At 42.2% G+C, this 19,048-nt stretch overlaps 1 protein-coding gene and 1 long non-coding RNA gene across 2 annotated transcripts in view; one reads left to right on the forward strand and one right to left on the reverse strand.

The window, feature by feature from the left end:
- Positions 1-11,312, reverse strand: part of ADAM17 (ADAM metallopeptidase domain 17) — a 33,423-nt gene extending 22,111 nt beyond the window's left edge. Inside the window, exons 1-7 of the mRNA XM_048498452.1 lie at positions 11,050-11,312; positions 6,427-6,559; positions 4,818-4,951; positions 4,501-4,589; positions 3,058-3,226; positions 2,265-2,395; positions 1,155-1,244 (exon numbers count right to left, since the gene is read on the reverse strand). Of these exons, the coding sequence (XP_048354409.1) occupies positions 1,155-1,244; positions 2,265-2,395; positions 3,058-3,226; positions 4,501-4,589; positions 4,818-4,951; positions 6,427-6,559; positions 11,050-11,188 (885 nt within the window). The 5' untranslated portion in view covers positions 11,189-11,312. The remainder of the gene's footprint in view (positions 1-1,154; positions 1,245-2,264; positions 2,396-3,057; positions 3,227-4,500; positions 4,590-4,817; positions 4,952-6,426; positions 6,560-11,049) is intronic.
- Positions 11,313-11,400: 88 nt separating this feature from the next.
- Positions 11,401-19,048, forward strand: part of LOC125433720 — a 79,147-nt gene continuing 71,499 nt past the window's right edge. The window contains exons 1-2 of the long non-coding RNA XR_007244658.1: positions 11,401-11,479; positions 12,705-12,779. This is a non-coding gene — a long non-coding RNA (uncharacterized LOC125433720). The remainder of the gene's footprint in view (positions 11,480-12,704; positions 12,780-19,048) is intronic.

The raw sequence follows: 19,048 nt of genomic DNA on the forward strand, positions 1-19,048 counted from the left end.
CTGTGGTCCATTGCCACCAGCTGCTGGAAGAAGAACATCTCCCAGCTGCTGGGGAGAACATGACTCATGCTCTTCTAATCCCTGTTGGTGCCAGCAGGGCTATATGGAACATTTTTTAAAAATGTACTATGCTTCCTTGGAAAGCAGTGGGATATAGTTTCTCCAGGCATCTTATACTCCTTGTATAAGAGAGCAGCAGTGGCGTAGGAGGTTAAGAGCTCGTGTATCTAATCTGGAGGAACCGGGTTTGATTCCCTGCTCTGCCACTTAAGCTGTGGAGGCTTATCTGGGGAATTCAGATTAGCCTGTGCACTCCAAAACACGCCAGCTGGGTGACCTTGGGCTAATCACAGTTCTTTGGAACTCTCTCAGCCACACCTACCTCACAGGGTGTTTGCTATGAGGGTAAAGGGAAAGGAGTTGGTAAGCCCCTTTGAGTCTCCTTACAGGAGAGAAAGGGGGGATATAAATCCAACTCTTCTTATTCTTCTTGTCTGGCACACCAAAACTGCATTGCACCCCATCCTCTATGCATCTCTTGCCACAGGAAATCACCCACTCATAGAGTGTAAGAGGAAAAATTTAATTAAATTTAGTTAAAGCAGGAAAACAAAAACTGGGCTTTTTTCAGAGGTGAAATTTCACCTCTGGAATGCCCTGCCCCCCACCTTGGCAGCTCACCTGGTGCCAAGTTCACCTATATTTAGGCACCAGGCTTCAACATTTCTTTTTACCAAGGTTTTAAATGAGGGCTTTCATTGTTTAAAAATTACCTTTGTGGTCTGCATCTAGCTTGAGACCTATTTGATGTCTATCATTTCAAGCTGCTGAATGCTGTTTCACATTGTTTTTAAGCCCTGGCTTCTTTTCATGCAGTGACTTATAATATCATTGGAGTCATATCAAGCAATACGTGCATTATTGGAACAAAGACAGATAGACAAGCTACAAGGGTCCCGGGGGAGGGTCCACAGAGTCAGTAGGCAACAAAACTAAACAACATTCAGAAATATTAGTAAGCTACTTAGCCTCCATCATAACCTATTTTTAGTATTATGGCTTGAAGAAATAATTCAGTAAAACTAATTAAATGCACTTGGCAAACAGGAATAGTACCAAAGTTTTATACATCATTCCATGAGTTGTCTAAGTACCTGTTCTATCTGTATGCCATATCCTTTAAAGTTTTCATTATCCCACGAGGTATTGCGATATATGTCATCCACTCTGTCTATTAATTCAATCTATGAACAGAAAGGAAAGGGATTATTCCATTACAGTGTCTTATTATTAGATTTCTGAATGCCATGCACTCAATACATGCATCAAGGAATACAAACTGAAGAAAAAACCCTTCTTGCTATATATTTGAGGAGGAGAACTTCCACAGTATATGCTTTCAAAAACAAAAAGCAAAAACAAACCTTGCACATTATTGCCTCTACCTTTGAAAACACAGAGGTAAAAGAAGATAAAATGAAAACCACAGATATACTCATAATGGCTTCCAGATTTTCTAAAGGAAACCAACAGCAAACTCTTTAATGTATTCAGTCACTCTGTACGGCTGATTCCATCCCCAGCCCCCAATACATATATATCCAAAATCTAACATAGGCTTTATAGTACATCTGAACAACAAAGCATATTTTCTTCAGAGAGGAAGTACCGTAGTATTCATGTCTCATATCAGTTATGGCAAGTTAAATTATATCAAGAACAAAAATAGGTTAATGGCAATCAGAAATATAGCAATAGCTGTCAAGTATCAACTAAGGAAGTTTTGTACACTGTAAGTAGCCAGGATAAATACAACCAAATCACACTAAGGCAACATGGTAGATTTATTCTGCAGTCATAAACCGTCCCTTGCAATAATTGACAAGGCAATAATTTCATTAGCCGAATTAATAGGAACGTTGTGCCGTGGTTCTATGGTGTTGGCAACCTGGGGAGTCAAGTTTGAAACCACATCTTACTCCCAGCCCCTGGTCTCTTATCTCAGTTTCAAAAGGTCAACTTTGCTACACTGCAAGTTCAGCACAGTTAATTACCATTCTTAATATCTTATTATAAGCCTTAAAGCCTGAGCCAATGTTTGAATGAACAAGAAACTGGATAGTGGAACCCAGTTTCTTGACACCAGCCGAATAGTACTTACAAATATTTATCATACCTTAAAGAATCACATTCTAACTACTACAATGTACTCTGATCCGTGGTCTAGCTTCCTCAAAGAATTAGCAGCAGGCAGGCATACTTACTAAGTAATTAATCGTGGTGCTTTCTTCCCCACGGCCCATGTGCTTAAAGAAGCGATGATCGGCTACTACTAACATCCGGCAGGTATTCCTCAAGGGATCCGGAACAGTTCTTTTTCGCCGAGAGACTTTCACTATGGTGACAATTTAGAAGTTGCTAAAGATCACAGCGTTCAGGACATCCCTTACACTGAATCAAATAACATAACATTACAGCAACAGACATCAAAACATCTACTTCATTATTCTTAAACAGGTGTTGTAAAAGTCTACATAGGTCAGTTCTAAACACTTCTGCATACAGATACATGTCAAGTCGAGAAAACTACTTTAAAAGTATGTGCAGCATTCAGTTAAAATAAAATAGCCAATCACTGAAGTCATGATACATTAGGGTAAATCTAGTACTTTGCATTAGCTGTTTTAAGCAGCAGTGGGGTAGTGGTTAAGAGCAGGTGCATTCTAATCTGGAGGAACCGGGTTTGATTCCGCACTCTGCCACTTGAGCGGGCTTATCTGGGGAATTCAGATTAGCCTGTATACTCCAACACACACCAGCTGGGTGACCTTGGCCTAGTCACAGTTCTTCAGAGCAATCTCAGTCCCACCCACCTCACAGGGTGTTTGTTGGGGGGGGGGGGGGGGGAGGGCAAGGAGATTGTAAGCCCCTTTGAACCTCCTACAGGAGAGAAAGGGGGGATATAAATCCAAAAGTCTCTCTTCACTCTTCTTAAAAAACAAAAAGACTCCTGTGTACAACAGTGAAAGAATCTGTGGTCACTATTTGGGCACTTACTTTCATTTGATGTTCTATCATTCATCCCAACACCCAACAGGTTTTCATCCTCTAAATTAACATAGCCACACACTTTCGGAGATTGCAAGCGGGAGACATCCTTAATATCTTCCGATTTGTAGACCAGAAGTCTTTCATCCTTTGAATTATTAAGAAACCTCCATAGGGGCTACCACCCAGGGAAGGAAAAAAAAAAGTAACTTTAAATAGAAAATACAATTAGTGACAGTAATCGCTTTTTCTTACCACTTCATTCTACTCTCTTAATACTTATTCAAATGTACTTGTAGTGCTCCTTCAAAAAACATGCCTAGAAATGTTAGGTTTTCTTTCCTCTGAACAATTGGAAAAATAAAAAAACATTGGACTCATTATACATATTTAAACTGGCCGTATTTTAAGGCCCTCAGCCCAGCCACCCCAATTTGCATATTATACAAATCAATTGTATTAATTGTTGCTTTATCTACCAGAAGCTTTGCATTGCCTTTGGTTAATTAATACAAAAAAGTTGGGGAAAGGTCACAAACATGATTTCACTCAACCCTTTGTTGCTGCCACAATTTGCTAAGTCAAGTTTGTCAGGGAGAGAGAAAAATGGAGTAAAACTCCTTTGCCTGATTTCTGATTTTGTTGCTTCAGCAGTGGTTGGCTCTGATTTCGTTCAAGCAAAGCACAAAGAGAGTTTCCTATGTGGGAGAAAAAACCAATCTCCTAAGACCTGAACCCGACAGGACAACACTAACCATAAACATCCCCCTTAGCTTGTAGTGTTCAGCCTCAGCAGAAATTGCTCTATAGATTTCAGCATGTTTCACTGATTTCCAAGAAATTCTCAATGAAGTAGAAATAGGACCACAGTCTTAAAGGTTATCCTAACACACTCAGAAATAAACCCTATTTAAATGAGATTAACTCTCAAACAAGTGTGTGATGTACTGCAAGCATTACACGTCTCAAGTCTTTACCGATACCCCACAGTAACACTCAGTTTTCTTGCAAAATCAACATTTATGTTTAAGTTTGTAACTTCAGTCAGTTAACTGAACTCCAAGAAGTACTATCACAGTCTCCTTGACAACAGCAGGCTATACTGCTGCTCCATCCCCACGTCAAGTTTGAACAACTTGAATAGATATTCAACAATGCTACTGTGTCTTTAGAATATTTAATATTCAGCTAGAAGGAAGACAGCTTTAACTTCTCTGTGGTGGTCTCAGTGCTTTGGAACACTCTACCCCACAAAGGAGTTTAGGCACCTGACTAAATTCACCCTCTGTACTCAGGCATATGGCTGACCCCTTCTGGGTGGTGCCTCCCCACCCCCACCCCCCACCTTATAGCCCCTTTATACAGAGAAAATGAAAAGACCAGTCTAAAAGTATAATTTTCATTTATTGACAACTGCATTGATTAGAATTAAGTTCTAATAAAGGAGAGTACCTCAACATTATATTCTTTTTCATCAGTATTAATTCTTGCTGTGAAGTCATCTTCACTTATATGTGCAATGACTTTGGAATGCCTCTTACCTGTTGAACATAAAGTGAGAGTAGAAATGAGTTAATTCCCACTAGATAGAAACAAACTACAACTTATCTACCCGCACATTCCAACTAACTTTTCTGGTGAAAAGGATGCATAAGGAATATTTTAATCAGATCACTTCCCATTTTAAAAAAAATCATTTGAGGATTTTGTAAACAGTTACCAGGTTACAGCCGCTCTGCCTACCTGCATGCATCCCATTTCAAACTCACCTACAACATGTCCTGTGAAAAATTCTTGCCATTGTACATGATACTCTCTCTCCTTGCCTTGGCCATCCACTATAAGCGCTTGAAAGTTTTTTGGAAAACGTTCTACTGATGATGTTAAGTATAGTTCAAAATGTCTGTAAAAAAATTTGTTCCCATTTATCATTAAAACATGGTTCAGAAAACACTTCTACCTATTCAAAAGTTTATTGTGACTAGAACATGCCAGCTCTTACACATCATACATATGCAATGCCACATAAATTCCTGCATAATTTTCCTTTATTGAATCCTGCGGAATTTATGTCAGAGAACAAAAAGGACATTTATTACAGAAAAAGGACATTTGTATGAGCAGCTACAACAGTTTCTCCACCCCATCCTTGTAATGTATAAATCAATTGCTTTTTAATGCCCAGACTTTCTAGAAGGTTAGGTAGAAAAAATGTACCTATGAATTATTAACACCGATTTAGAACTTCTGCTTAAAAGTTCAGATACTAAAACAGCAGATATGTGTAAACATTTCATGCATTTGTCTTTCTAGCAGAAATCAAAGAACGGGCTAATCCTCTTACATTACAAAAACCTTAAAATTACTTTTTCACTCCTAATAAAGGTTCTAAACCAATGTTGATCAACTTCTGAAATATCAGTCAAAGCTCATAAGAAATACATCAATAACATTCTTTTTTCCATAGCATAATTGATCATTTAACAGTAATATAGCATGCAGAAATTCTGATGTAATGCAATGCTGCTACTACGGATTAGGAAGCACGAAAAATTCATTATGTACAAACAGCTTCAAGTGCATTCACAAAAGCACAACTAGTGCTCCCATTATCAAAATACAGCAAAAGCTAAGCATGGCATCAAAAGTTCCCACCTTTCTCTAATGTTAGGAGAAAGGCAGGACATCTCCTGATGCCACTCTGTGCCTCAAAGGTTTGTAGGAAAGCAGTGAGTTGTGTCTCAACTGGGGAGGAGCCTCAGACAGGGCCAGAGCGGGGGGGAACTGCGCCCTGTGCCCCTGCCACGCCCTTGCACCATCACGCACCCCCCTGCCCTCTTGGTGCTGCACCACTGGCCTCAGAAGTGTCATATTTCTATAAAATTCACTATGACATCCAATTCAAGATCCTACTCCTCAATCTAGCAGGGTCAGGCCAAGCCCAAGTTTTGTCTTGCTAGAAAAAAGTCAGAAGACATGCCTCCCTCCTTATGCCAGAGAAAACACAATGGCAAACATCAGCAGTGGAAGGGCAGTACTGGAGAAAATACAGTAACAGATTCCTGATTCAACTGTACTCTTAGCCTAGTCTTCTTGGAACAAATGCATGATAATCTCTCAGGCCCCTTGCGCACATGCAGAACAATGCACTTTCAATCCACTTTCAAAGCACTTGGCAGCTGTGCAGAATAGTAAAATCCACTTGCAAACAATTGTGAAAGTGGATTGAAAGTGCACTATTCTGCATGTGCGCAAGGGGCCCCAGTGAAGCTAAAGACTCACAACGACTAGTAAACAATGAAGGTTGGAAGTAACAAGCCAAATACTCAATAAGATAACAATACTAAGGCACATGTCTCACTGTTAATGTTTTATTACCTATGCAATGCTGAAAAGCTCAGGAGTCGCTCTATATGGGACTCGGGCTGCAGGTCTCTTCTTCTTACAGAGTGTTGTTGGATACTGGACACAGAAAGAATGTCATAGTCTGACAGAACAGAACCCAGACTTTCTGCAAGAAAAATAAGAAAGTTTAACAAAAAAATGAATACTCTTTTTTTTTAGGATTCTCCTTCTCCACAGATTGGACAATGAACTTTATAGCCCAGTATGTTACCTTGACAAAAACAAGTTTGAATCAGTAACTCAGGGTGAAAAAATAGCCAAAAGCTTCTAATCCACTAGGATGCTTCTGCTGTTTTGATGGTATTCTCAAATGAACATTTGTCCAAGTAGGAACACAAATACAATCTCGCTTTTTTCATCCTTACTTGGAAACCAGGCATAAAAAACCTCCACGTATACAAAGCAAAATTCCACAGATTTCTGCAGCACAACATGGGTGTACTGATAAAAATGGGTATTTCAGTAGAAAACCAATTGTGGTCTCATTCACTAAGGAACAGAATTCTAATTATTTATCATCAATACAGAACTACCATACTTGATCCTCATCTCCATTTCTTACAAAGTATTTCAGACTAGAATCAGGAAGACCCAGATTCAAATATCTATGCTGCCATGGAAGCCCTTTGGGTGACCCTGGGCTAGATACTCTATTTCAGGCTAACGTACCATTCTGGAAATAAAAAATGGAAAAAGAGAACAGTGTTGTAAGTCATTTTGGCTCCCAGATTTGAAGTAAAGTGCAGTATAACATCTAGCCTATCAGCCCCAGCAAATCAAGTATTCTGCTCTGAGTAGATATATGAAATTGATTTGCTAAAGAGGTAATATGCAAGGAACTGAGGCACACTTTAATAACTCAGATATCCAGCTCATGTTAAAATCCTAAAAAATGACTTGCAAACAATGCCATATTTTTATACATTTGTCTGAATGATCACATAGTCTGCTTGTTAATAAGCCAGAAATTGATCATACTAAATATATATTAAAAAGCTAGATATTCACCAAACTTATCCCATTTCACAGTGAGAGACATTATTTAAAAAAGAAAGATTCAATCTATCTACTTGGGAGGGGAAACAACATGGTACAGCCTGCTTTTGTAAGAACTTGAAACCTGCTCATGGTCAATTATTGGATGGGAGACCAAAGCCCCTTCCACTCATGCAGAATAATGCACTTTCAATCCAATAGCAAAGTGGATTTTGCTATTCCGCACAGTGAAATCCAGATGCAAAGTGCATTGAAAAGGGATTGAAAGTGCATCATTCTGCATGAGCGGAAGGGCCCCAAGGAAGGCATTTTTCACATTTGTTACTTGCTTTGAAAATTCCTTTCTGGGGTTACAATAAATCAGTCTCAACTTGAATGCACTTACATAGTACCCCCATCTATTCCGTATTTGTTTATAATGATTGCATACATAAAAATTTAAAAAAATTTGATTGGAAGTCTCAAAATTTGATTGGAAGTCTCAAAATTTGATTGGAAGTCTCAAAATTTACCAGGGTAAAACTGAGGAAAGTGGGTGGGTTCTGGGAAGCTGTACACACTGTAAACTTGTAAAATGCAGTGTTAGAAGTAGAACAGCACAGATATTTCACTGGAAAGATACAGTCACCAGGAAATGAAACCAGGTATTCCACACCCCAATCCAAGGTTTTCTTTTAAAAATTGCCAACTCTCTGCTGAGACTGTAATTACCTGCTCTCTCCTTCCCACAGAGTAGCTATACAAAGCAAGCCTTGAGAAATTTTCTTTGGCTCTAGGAACCAGCCCAGAAATTGAGGAGCCTTTTTTTTTTCAATTTTCAAGTTTTCACCATATTTTCTAATTGCAATTTTCATAATTTGATTAAAGCCACAACAAAAGGTGTTGTAGCATGTAAATAAATGTAACAGTAACCAGGTTGTCATCACCAAAACGAAAGATTCACTTCTAACGCAAGCGAAACCATTATTTTATTCTTGCTTTAAAAATCTTCATTAATCAAACATTACAGCAAGTATAGACAGCAACTGGTTAAGAAACAAATTAATCCAACATTGCTGAATGGTAAAAGGTTAATTTTAAATATAAACAAGTAGTGACAAGAACTTGTTTAGTATTACTAAAAGGAGAAAGCAGAAAATTAAACAAACGTTTTCCAAAGCTGGAGTAAAGAACTTCTGCAATTTTTGTTATTATGCAATCCACCATCACACACCTTCCCTTACACCACCAGTTGAAACTCTCTGGATAGCAACGGTGAACTGTTTATTACAAAGCTTCCATTTACCAATGAGGTGGGGTGGTAGGAGCAAGACAGGCAACCACGGAGGAACTCATCTTCACTTTACCACAAGCACGTTTCACTGAATTTTTTTTCTATGTACATATGGTCACCTCACCATTCACACATTACATAGTACAGACTGTGTCAGACGTAGCATCGTCATACATGAACGGTTGACTCCCACATACACTTTTGCCTATTCAGATCAGGACCACAACGCACATGGAGTAGGGATTTCAATCTCTCCCCTCAGACATTATTATCCCAGACTGCAACACTGCTGCGAGTGGGGAGGGGGGTAGTATTTTCCCTGTTTGGGAAACCCACATGTATACCCGAGAACATATGGGTTTCCCTAAATGGTATCTTCAGGACTGTTTCAGATTGGGATGGAAGGGAAGCTGTGGTCCAGATTCAAATCTGCAGGAAGTAAGGAGAATTTACTACTTATATGTAATTATGTTCTGTTGGAAACAAAATGGGGACACTGGATCTAACCTGCGTATTCTTTAATGTCTGAATTTATTATAGCTTGCCCCATGCAGCAGATAACCAACTTCCTGCATGTCCTGTGATAGAGATAAAAACATGGCTATGTCAGGTTTGGTATTATCCGCAAGCACAGCTCTTCAGCCATTAATAACTCTAGGGCAAATACATGTGCCACCCTCTTCTGCTTATCAGCATCCCCCACCTGCTTTCCTGCAGTGACAAAGCCATCAATGGCCCCATCCCCCATACATGTACTCAAATTGAATTCTCATGAAGGAGCTCTTCTACTCACCCAACCTCAAAACGAGGACTTGCCCATAAACTGTTGGGACCATTAATAAGAATGTGTGCACCCCAAATGCTCCCATTTCCCTTCAAGCTGACAGGAGTAGTTTGTCACAATTGTCAAGGCCAAATTAGTGGACCGACTACCCCTCACACTGCTAACTGTTTTAGGCTACTGACTCTTTCAATCTGTGAAGGTTTAGGATGAAGAAATTTACCACTGCAAAAATGTTGGAAACCTTTTTTAATTTGTACTGTCAAATGTCTGTATATAATATGTCTGGTATGTTGTGAGCTGACTCCAGCAAAAGTTTGGAGAGAAAGGACTAAAAAAAGTAAAGCAGACAAAATAAGTCATTTCCCCCTCCCAATCACCACTACAGCATCTCTGTATACATGAGGAGTCCTCTGCCTAAAATCATGGGCTGATTCCGCATGGGCCAAAAACAGTGGTGTGAAAACAGTATAAACCCCTTTACACCGTTTTAAACCCTTTTACACCATTTTCCCACTGCTGTTTTTGGCCCGTGTGGAATGAGCCATATACTATTCAATCTGCAACTTCAACGGTAAAAGGAAAAACAACAACAGAGGAAGGAAGGAAGGAAGGAAGGAAGGAAGGAAGGAAGGAAGGAAGGAAGGAAGGAAGGAAGGAAGGAAGGAAGGAAGGAAGGAAGGAAGGAAGGAAGGAAGGAAGGAAGGAAGGAAGGAAGGAAGGAAGGAAGGAAGGAAGGAAGGAAGGAAGGAAGGAAGGAAGGAAGGAAGGATACCGTTAGTACAAAGCCTTGCCCTTATACCTCAGCAAAGTCTTATTTATTTAGTGCATCTTTGGTCCCTTCCGCGCATGCAGAATAATGCACTTTCAATGCACTTTGATTTTACTATGTGGGAGAGCAAAATTCACTTTCAAACAATTGTGAAAGTGGACTGGAAGTGCATTATTCTGCATTGCAGAAGGGGCCCACATCTCCCCTTTTCCCCAGAAAATTAGAGCGCTATAAACTATTCTCCCCATAGGGCCTTTCCCCACTCCCTTCCATCCCCCCTATGCCGCGCGCTGCTCTCTAAGGGGGCGCGACAGCGGCAGCGTCGGGGCGGCTGCACTGTGGCCGCCCCTGCCGTGGGGAGGGAGGAGGAACGCCGCGCTACTCTCCTCAAGTAGCGCGGGGCTTACGGTAAGTGGGGAAATATCTTCATAACTGTGAGGTAGATCAGACTGAAACACACTGACTGGCCCAAGGTCACCCAACGGGTTTCACAGTAGAATTGACAAAGCCGGGATTTGAACTAGGATCTCCCAAAACCACTACACCACACTGCTCCTCACATCGACGACCACACACAGGCATAACCGGGAAACGAAGCTTCCCTCTCTTTTCTGTCCCGCTCCCGCTCCGTATCTAAAACTCAGCCCTCGTTTTAGGAAGGACCCTTCTTCTCCCCCTCGCCTGGCCACGAGTTCGAGGATGCCGCCCTCCGTTCTTGGGTATCCCGCTTGGGAGAGGATGGAAGCAGCCAGCCCCTCTCCGACACCCGCTCACCGTAGTGCAGCCGATGCTTTCCCCGGTGCTGCTCTCCAGGATGAGGCGAGGGTCTCCGCGCACCCGACCCTGGAGACCCAAACACCAGACACAAGACGGCGGGCAGCCACAGGGCATTCAGACGGGGATGGCGGCTCATAGCGGTCCTCCGACGGCTTCCCTGCTTTCTCTCGCATTAAAAAGAAACAAACTTCCTTCTCCAACACGAACCCGGAGACACCATCGCCCGCCTTCTCCTGAATCCGGAAGGAACTGGGGCGGCCCGCGAAGCATGATGGGCGGGGACGAGGGCCGCCATCTTGTTCCGCTGGGCCGGGCCTACGAGAGGCGGGATTTGCAAAAAGGCAGCGCGGTGAGGTTTTGCACGCCCATCTTCCAGTTGCAGCACGGTCTCCACTAAACTGCCAGTCTTATAAGCCTCACTGGAAAGGTTAGTATTGGAATCACTACTAGCCTCAGAAGCCCCTCAGCAAAAAAGGGAGAAGAGGGGATGAAGGGGCTTCCTTAGCTATGGAGGGAGTGAAAGGGGGTCTCCGTTCCTTGCTGAAGGGATCGTTTGCTGCAAGGGAGTTTAATCGAAGGCACCTACCGTGTTTCCCCGAATATAAGACAGTGTCTTATATTGATTTTTGCTCCCAAAGATGCGCTATGTCTTATTTTCAGGGGATGTCTTATATTTCTGTATTCTGTTCGTCAGGCATGCTTCCAAACAAAAACTTTGCTACGTCTTACTTTTGGGGGATGTCTTATATTTCGCACTTCAGCAAAACCTCCACTACGTCTTATTTTCCGGGGATGTCTTATATTCGGGGAAACAGGGTATCCATGTTTACAAACCAACCCACCAAAACCCATTTCCGCAGTCGGCTGCCCACCCCCACTCTCCACCCGCGGGATTGCAACAGGAAGGCTTTATTCCGCGCAGCATATCAAGGCTTTATTCCGCGCAGTATATTTATGACAGGTTGCATTAGTTATAAATGAACTCGTTTTGAAAACGGATTCATTTAGAACTGTTGCAGCTCGTTATAAATCTGCTGTGCGGAATGAGCCAACGGAAAACTCTGGATAAGGCAGTGCTGCTTAGGTCTGCACTGCAGTCCTTTTAATGTTTACTGGAGGCAAAGCTTTAGCAAACTGCCTTCAGGGAAGCAGGATGGAGGCTGTTTTTGAGGTAAGGACAAAGGAGGACTCTTTAGAAAGAGCAGGCTCATTCTGCACAGCAGATTGATAACGATTGCAACTCGTTATCAATCTACTGTGCGGAATCCACTGCAGTTAAAAACTAGCTGGCATAAGTGCCATCCTAAATTTGCTTAAGTCTTAATGAGACGTGAGCTGCATTGTGGCCAGTAAGTCTTCCTTCTAGGCAAGTGGCCATGGGATTTCGGCCATAATTTTGCTTTTGTTCTAGCAGCTAGCTTGTCTTGGGTTTTATCTTTGTGCTTGTTTGTCAAATTAAATAAATCGAGTAAGACATTCTCCACTGGCTCCAGATGCGGGTGACAAAAATATCTCTTGGCTGGGAGGGAGGAAATCCAGAAGGCAGCCAGGGTTGTTGCGTGTGTGTATTTACTGGCCATATTTCATACCCAGTCAGATACCATAGTTATTCTATTTCCTTTATTGGATACTTCTTTTTCAACTTCCTGAAGGGAAAAGCACCAGTCCAACGTCTCTTAGCAAGTTTACGGCTGAACTACAAGTTCCTCCCTCCCACAACTTAAAATGTAAGTGTTGGAAACAAAACATTGAGTTATTGGCAATGGGGTGCTCAATATTTCTTCACCAAATATCAAGGCAACAGAAGAGAGTTTTAAGTAGCTTTATTTGCAAAGAAAGGGGAGACACCCTGCTTGGGTAGACTCGGCCAAAACAGTATATCCACTGCATGTTTATTCCCTTCTCCTGAATTCACCATATCCTCTCTGTTCGTCCATTGGCTAAGGGTATTTAGTCACAACTTTTCGGTCCGCCTGTTAACCTGTCACTCCTTGATATGTTGCCCCCTCCCATATTCCTTCTGTATGTTCATTATCAACACCTCTCAGTGGCGTAGCACCAAGGTGGCGGAAGGATGCGTGACATACCAGGCATGTGCCAGTGTGTGGGCGTTCCGGGGCGGGTGGGAGAGTGGCAGGGGCGCAGAGCGCACACTTACCCTGGGTGCCATTCCCCCTTGCTCCGACCCTGACGCCCCTTATTCAAGCTGTGGTGTAAAAGTTAATATGCATTAGCTCATTAAGCATGCTCAGTATGTACAATCTTGCCCTTTAGCCTAGTTCCTCAGTTCAACTGGTCTCAGCCAGTCTTATTCTGTTCTACCCTGGCCAACCACTACATCCTCTTATCTCATTTCTTTGTTCTGGTAGAAAACACATTCTCCATTTATCACAATCAGGTATGAAAGCCATTAAATTGTATGATATTTTCATTGCAGGCCAATGTAGTTGTTTCAGAAGTCTGAAAATAAATTGGCTTTTATGGTACATACACTATTTTATGGACACACTTCTTATATTCTTTAAAATGCTCCAGGATAATTTGCTTGAAGAGGAATTATTATTTGACTGTATCATTTCTTTAAAATTTGAAAAAATAAATGTCATTTCCTTTTTTCCCCAGAGAGAGCCTTACATTATACACCATTTGAAGAATGGTGTCCTAATTTGTCTTTCTCTTTCACAAGGAAGAGCTATTTAGTTTTATATATATATCTCAAGAACACTAAAAAAAAAATCCAAAATTCAGTTCCCAGGAAGAATTGTTTTAAGCTGCTTTAGAATCTCTTCAGGCAAAAAGCAGAATATACATATACACCTAGGAACACTATCTGCAGAATAATATATCCCCCCTCCCCCGAATACAAAAGTGGTCCATTCTCAATCTAAAAGGCAAAATAAATTCACTCTGGAGCAGCAGCTATAAAAACATTTCTGAGCCATTTAGAGTTCAAGTAACAAATCAGGAGTTGGGAGATTGTGGGTTCAATTAAATACGTATTTACAGTCTGTATGTTGTTAAATATGTATTGGTTCAAGCATGCTTTTAAGAGTCTGCCACATTAATAACAATGAAACGTTGTGTTTACATTACTTTTGTTATGCACTGATGGGGACCTAAAGCTGCTTACATTATTCTCCTGTTCTCTATTTTATTTTCACAACAACCGTGGAAAGTAGGGTAAGTTAAGAATATGTGACTGGCCAAAAGTCTCCTAGCCAGCTTCTAGTGCAAAGTGGGGATTTGAACCTGACTTTCCCAGATTTTGAGTCTCCCAGATTCACTGATGTACATTCAGCTAGACCACCTATATATTTTTACTTAAATCTACATCTGTGTTATTGCTTATGGTTGAAACTGGCCATACAAAATAGAAAGGAAAAGGTTACTGTAGGAATACAATTGGAGTTCTTAATGTGAAGAAACTCTCTCTCTCTCTCTATGTATGTATGTATTTATTTATGTATAAATTCTCTCTATATAAATTATATATATAAATACATATATAAATTATATATATTATATTTAAAATTCTACAATTAATTGATATATCAATTTTTAGATACACAGAGTTGCTATATCAGTGCTTCTATGCACAAGTTGCTGTATCAGTTTTTAAATGCACATAGAAATAAATGCCGCTCACTCTGTGCATGACCATCTAAGTTAGAACTTATCATATCAAATCAACAGTGCTTTAAGTTCCACTTACATAAATAGACTCCTACTTGAAATCTTTTACTGCTGATTTCTCCTAGTGATTTAACTCAGTCTGAATCAGAACAACACAAGGCCAAAATTATGGCTGTTGACAAGACTTGGGGGCATAAGTAGAGATCTGTTATTCTGTCAGCTTTAGAAGGGTCAGTGTTCTATGCTAGAATGGAGCTGCATATGGGAGCATTCCCAGTATAAACACTTGAACTGCTGCCATTAATTCCTTTCCAACATCCAGTATTCTAGATTCTAAACATTCTTCCCACTTTTTGCTCAAATTAAAACATATTAGAATACAGTAATAATGTGCAAGTAAAGTTGTCCCCTCTCCATTTTCGTGGTTAACTCAAAAGGCTGCTGTTGCTTTAACCAGAATGTCCTTTATATTTCCAAGTAATAACAGCTCCACCTACTGACAAAGTCATGCAGTTTCCATTCTACTTTGGCACTCCAGATGTTATGGACTACAATTCCCATCAGCCCCTGCCAGCATGGCCAATTGGCCATGCTGGCAGGGGCTGATGGGAATTGTAGTCCATAACATCTGGAGTGCCAAAGGTTCGCCACCACACTAGGCATTTTAGCACTACCAATACTTTTCATCTGATTTGGCACAAGATTTTCAGTGGTGGCACTTCACCTTTGCACAGCCCTCCCCCAAGAAGCACACCTAGCACCTTACTCTTCCTTAGTCACCCAAAGTTTTTTTTTTCAGCAGAGGCTGAAAAAGGTTTTCCTAGGTTTTTAGCTGTATTGTGTCTGTTATGTTTACGTATTTAGGTTATTTTGTGCCTCATCGATAATTTTTATGATTTTTTTTGCATTTTTATTTTATGAACGACCTTGAGTAAGGCTCTGGAGACAGGGTATCTAAGCTTGACAACTGCTAAGTACAACGTGGCATAGTAAAGAGCGGTGGGCTCTAATTTGTAGAACTGAGTTTGATTCCCCACTCCTCCACATGAAGTCTGCTGGGTGACCTTGGGCTAGTCACAGTTCTTTCAGAATTCTCACAGCCGATGCGGAGGCGGGCAGTGGTAAACCACCACCAAATGCCTCTTGCCCTGAAAACCCTACATGGTTGCCATTAGTCAGCTGTGACTTGACAGAACACACACACTTTGTTCAGATTGTCTCCTTGAGTATTTAAAAATCTACAATGACACATCCACTCCAATATGCAACTAGCATATCCACTAAAAATACTACACTCATTTGTGTGCCTCACATCCCTGCTAGTAGTCCTCTTTCCAGCTAGAAGACAGCCAGCAGAGGAAGCTCATTAGATGCTGTTTTATTCCTGGATCAGTGGTCTTTAGCCTTTCCATACACATAGGACCGTGGTGGCGAACCTTTGGCACTCCAGATGTTATGGACTACAATTCCCATCAGCCCCTGCCAGCATGGGCAATTGGCCAGGATGCCGGGGCTGATGGGAATTGTAGTCCATAACATCTGGAGTGCCAAAGGTTCGCCACCACTGACATAGGACTTACCTTTACCTATGTTGGTACAGGGACAGACCGACCGAAAACAATACCTAAGCCAAGAAGTGAAATCACGCCCCCTTCTAAGCCACTTTCTCAATTAGCCGCCCTCCTGCTAGCCTCTATTGCTAGAATCAAGTGCTCTCCCAGGAGTGGCCCCTTCCAAGCCAGTCTAAATCTGTAAACTTGGGCCGAGCAGGAGGAGGCTGCAGGAGTCTGCTCAAAGTTGGCCAGCCCAGAGCACCAGCAACATTTTCTTGGGTTGTGGAAGAATGGGGTAGGAGAACAGGGAGCAGGATAGGGCAAGTGGGAGCCTCCAAGGCTCTGGGTGCCAGCAGGAGAGGCATGGTGGTGGTAGGCAGGCTTCGAAGGCCCCTTCCTTGGCCAAAAAGACCAAAAAGCTCTGGTCTTTTGGGGGACTTAGTGGACCAAGCACAAAAACAGAAGAGCTTCAGTCACAGGCCTCGGAAACTTTCTTGCTATTTTAGGAGTGGGGAGGTTGGCAGCAGCCAGCAGAGGCTCAGACAGGTGTGGGGGGAAGCAACTCCGGCGTGGTGGGTGGCCCACTGCAGCTCCTTGCTCTTGGAGGGGGTATGATGGCCAAATGTTCGCTCCCCACATTACACATTTGAGTGGCATCTGGGGCATTAGCCCCTTCTGTTCCATTCCCCCCCCCCGTACGCCATTTTGTAGGTAGACTCATGGGGCTGTAAGCAGCCCCCCCTCCACCTGAATCACTGTAAGCACTTCTTGGGCAACGGTAAAAGCGTGGGTGCTGCCCCGCCTAAAACTTGTGTGATTCTTACTTCATTGTTGGCTGTCAGTTATTTTACTAGATACCTTATCCTGCTTGGTGGGTAAAAGCGTTTTAAAACAAAGCATCAAAAAGTAGTGATGTGACAACATTGATGTGTGAGCAAACAAGACAGAATTATGGCCTCACTAGTTTTCAGACCTGAACTATTGGTAGTACACCGACAGAGATGGGGACAGAAAACAAACCAAATGCTAGATGGTGTGTTGTACTGAGGAATAGCCAAGACAAGCAGATTTCCTCTTTTCTTAAAAGCTCTTGTCCGACCCAGCTCTCCTGCTCCACTCATCCTTCTCCTTTGCGTGGAGTCCTCATACCTGCAGGGATCAGCTTTCTTGAGGAAGAGTTTCAGTTGTGCTGCTCTGCACTAGAACAGTGAGATTCGAATCCAGCAGCATCTTACAGACTTAACAACTTTTCCCAATGTAAGATTTCAAGTATTGAAGCTTTATTCCCTCCCTTTGCATGCTCTACAGTTTAGGCGTGTTTACGGAGCCTTGGATATCTGACTGGTAGATGACGGACAGGGGAAAGAAAAGACTAGCAAGAGCTTTCTTGGAGCAGGGGGAACTCTGTATATATACACTGGTGGATCAATTGGTGGGGAGGAGATGGCCGGGGAGAGGCAAGGTAGGGGAGACAAAAGGAGGAACTTTTGTAAGGGGGAAGGGTGTTGCTCAATCTGTTTGTGCTGCGAAGGAACCTTATCTGCTACTGAATTACCTCACTTCCTAAGCGTGTTGCTCATCAGCATACATACAAGGAGAGGCAGGAGGCACATAGCACTTGCTCTGCACTCATATGGACTAACAGCATGTTCATCACAAAAGCTGCAAAGAAGATTTCTGCAAGGACTTCTACTTCAGTAAGTGGTGATCTGTGGGTCACACTACCGGAGTTGAAGAAAACTGATCTAGATATTGATTCTCAACCTTTTTGGTATACTGATCCACGAGTGCAAATTTACTTTGTACAGTGACACAGAGAACCAGTGTGGTGTAGTGGTTAAGAGCAGGTGGATTCTAATCTGGAGAACCAGGTTTGATTCCCTGCTCCTCCACCTGAGTAGCAAAGGCTTAACCAGATGTTTCTGCACTCCTACATTCCTGCTGGGTAACTTTGGGCTAGTCACAGTTCTTTGAAACTCTCTCAGCTGTCACAGGGTGTCTGTTGTGGGGAAAGGAAGGGAAAGGAGCTTGTAAGCCACCTTGAGTCTCCTTACAGGAGAGAAAGGTGGGGTATAAATCCAAACACTTCTTCATCAAGAGCCAGCACCGTTTTTGTTTTTTTGGTGCCCTTGGAAAACTATGACCTTGGTACCAATCAGTTGTGGCATTCCATTTTCTATAGTGCCCAGCAATCTTTTTAATAAACTGACAAGCATTACACAAAGGGTGCAGCTTGCTCCACTGTGACCTTCAACCAAGTAGTAGTTCACTCCTCTGCCAGCAGTACCAGAACCAGAGTTTGAAGAGGTGTGCTTGGAGGGCACTGGATTGAGATGGCAGTGAGTTGGCAAGGGGCTCGATGCAGTACATCTCCCACGGCAGGTAGAGGGCAGTAAAGCAACGTAAAGGGGGTAGGCAAGAGGTTAGGCTGCTGAGGAAGCAGCACCCAGAGCACACACGCCTTTTTCTGTCCTCTGGTTTTTCCAAGGCGTGCTGAACAGCTACCACCTATTATCCAACTCTTTCAGCCACTACCACAAAATTAGTAGTACGAGGTAGCCTCTCCCCTACCATTGTCAGACAAGGAAGGGGGATTTGATAAGTTGGCATGGTGCCCACAGGTTAGATAACACTAATCTAGATGACTGGTGAAAGGCACTGGGGAAAAAACTGTATACATGTACTTTCTTGCACCTATTTCTAGATAGTTCAAGCCATGCTGCATACCTCCTGCCAGCTGGGCAGAATTTGCAATTCACACTGAGTTCCGGTAGAAGTTTCACTATGTAAAACTTGATGTCAAATCTGCC

Source organism: Sphaerodactylus townsendi, linkage group LG01, assembly GCF_021028975.2.
Source record: "Sphaerodactylus townsendi isolate TG3544 linkage group LG01, MPM_Stown_v2.3, whole genome shotgun sequence".
Lineage (NCBI taxonomy): Eukaryota > Metazoa > Chordata > Lepidosauria > Squamata > Sphaerodactylidae > Sphaerodactylus > Sphaerodactylus townsendi.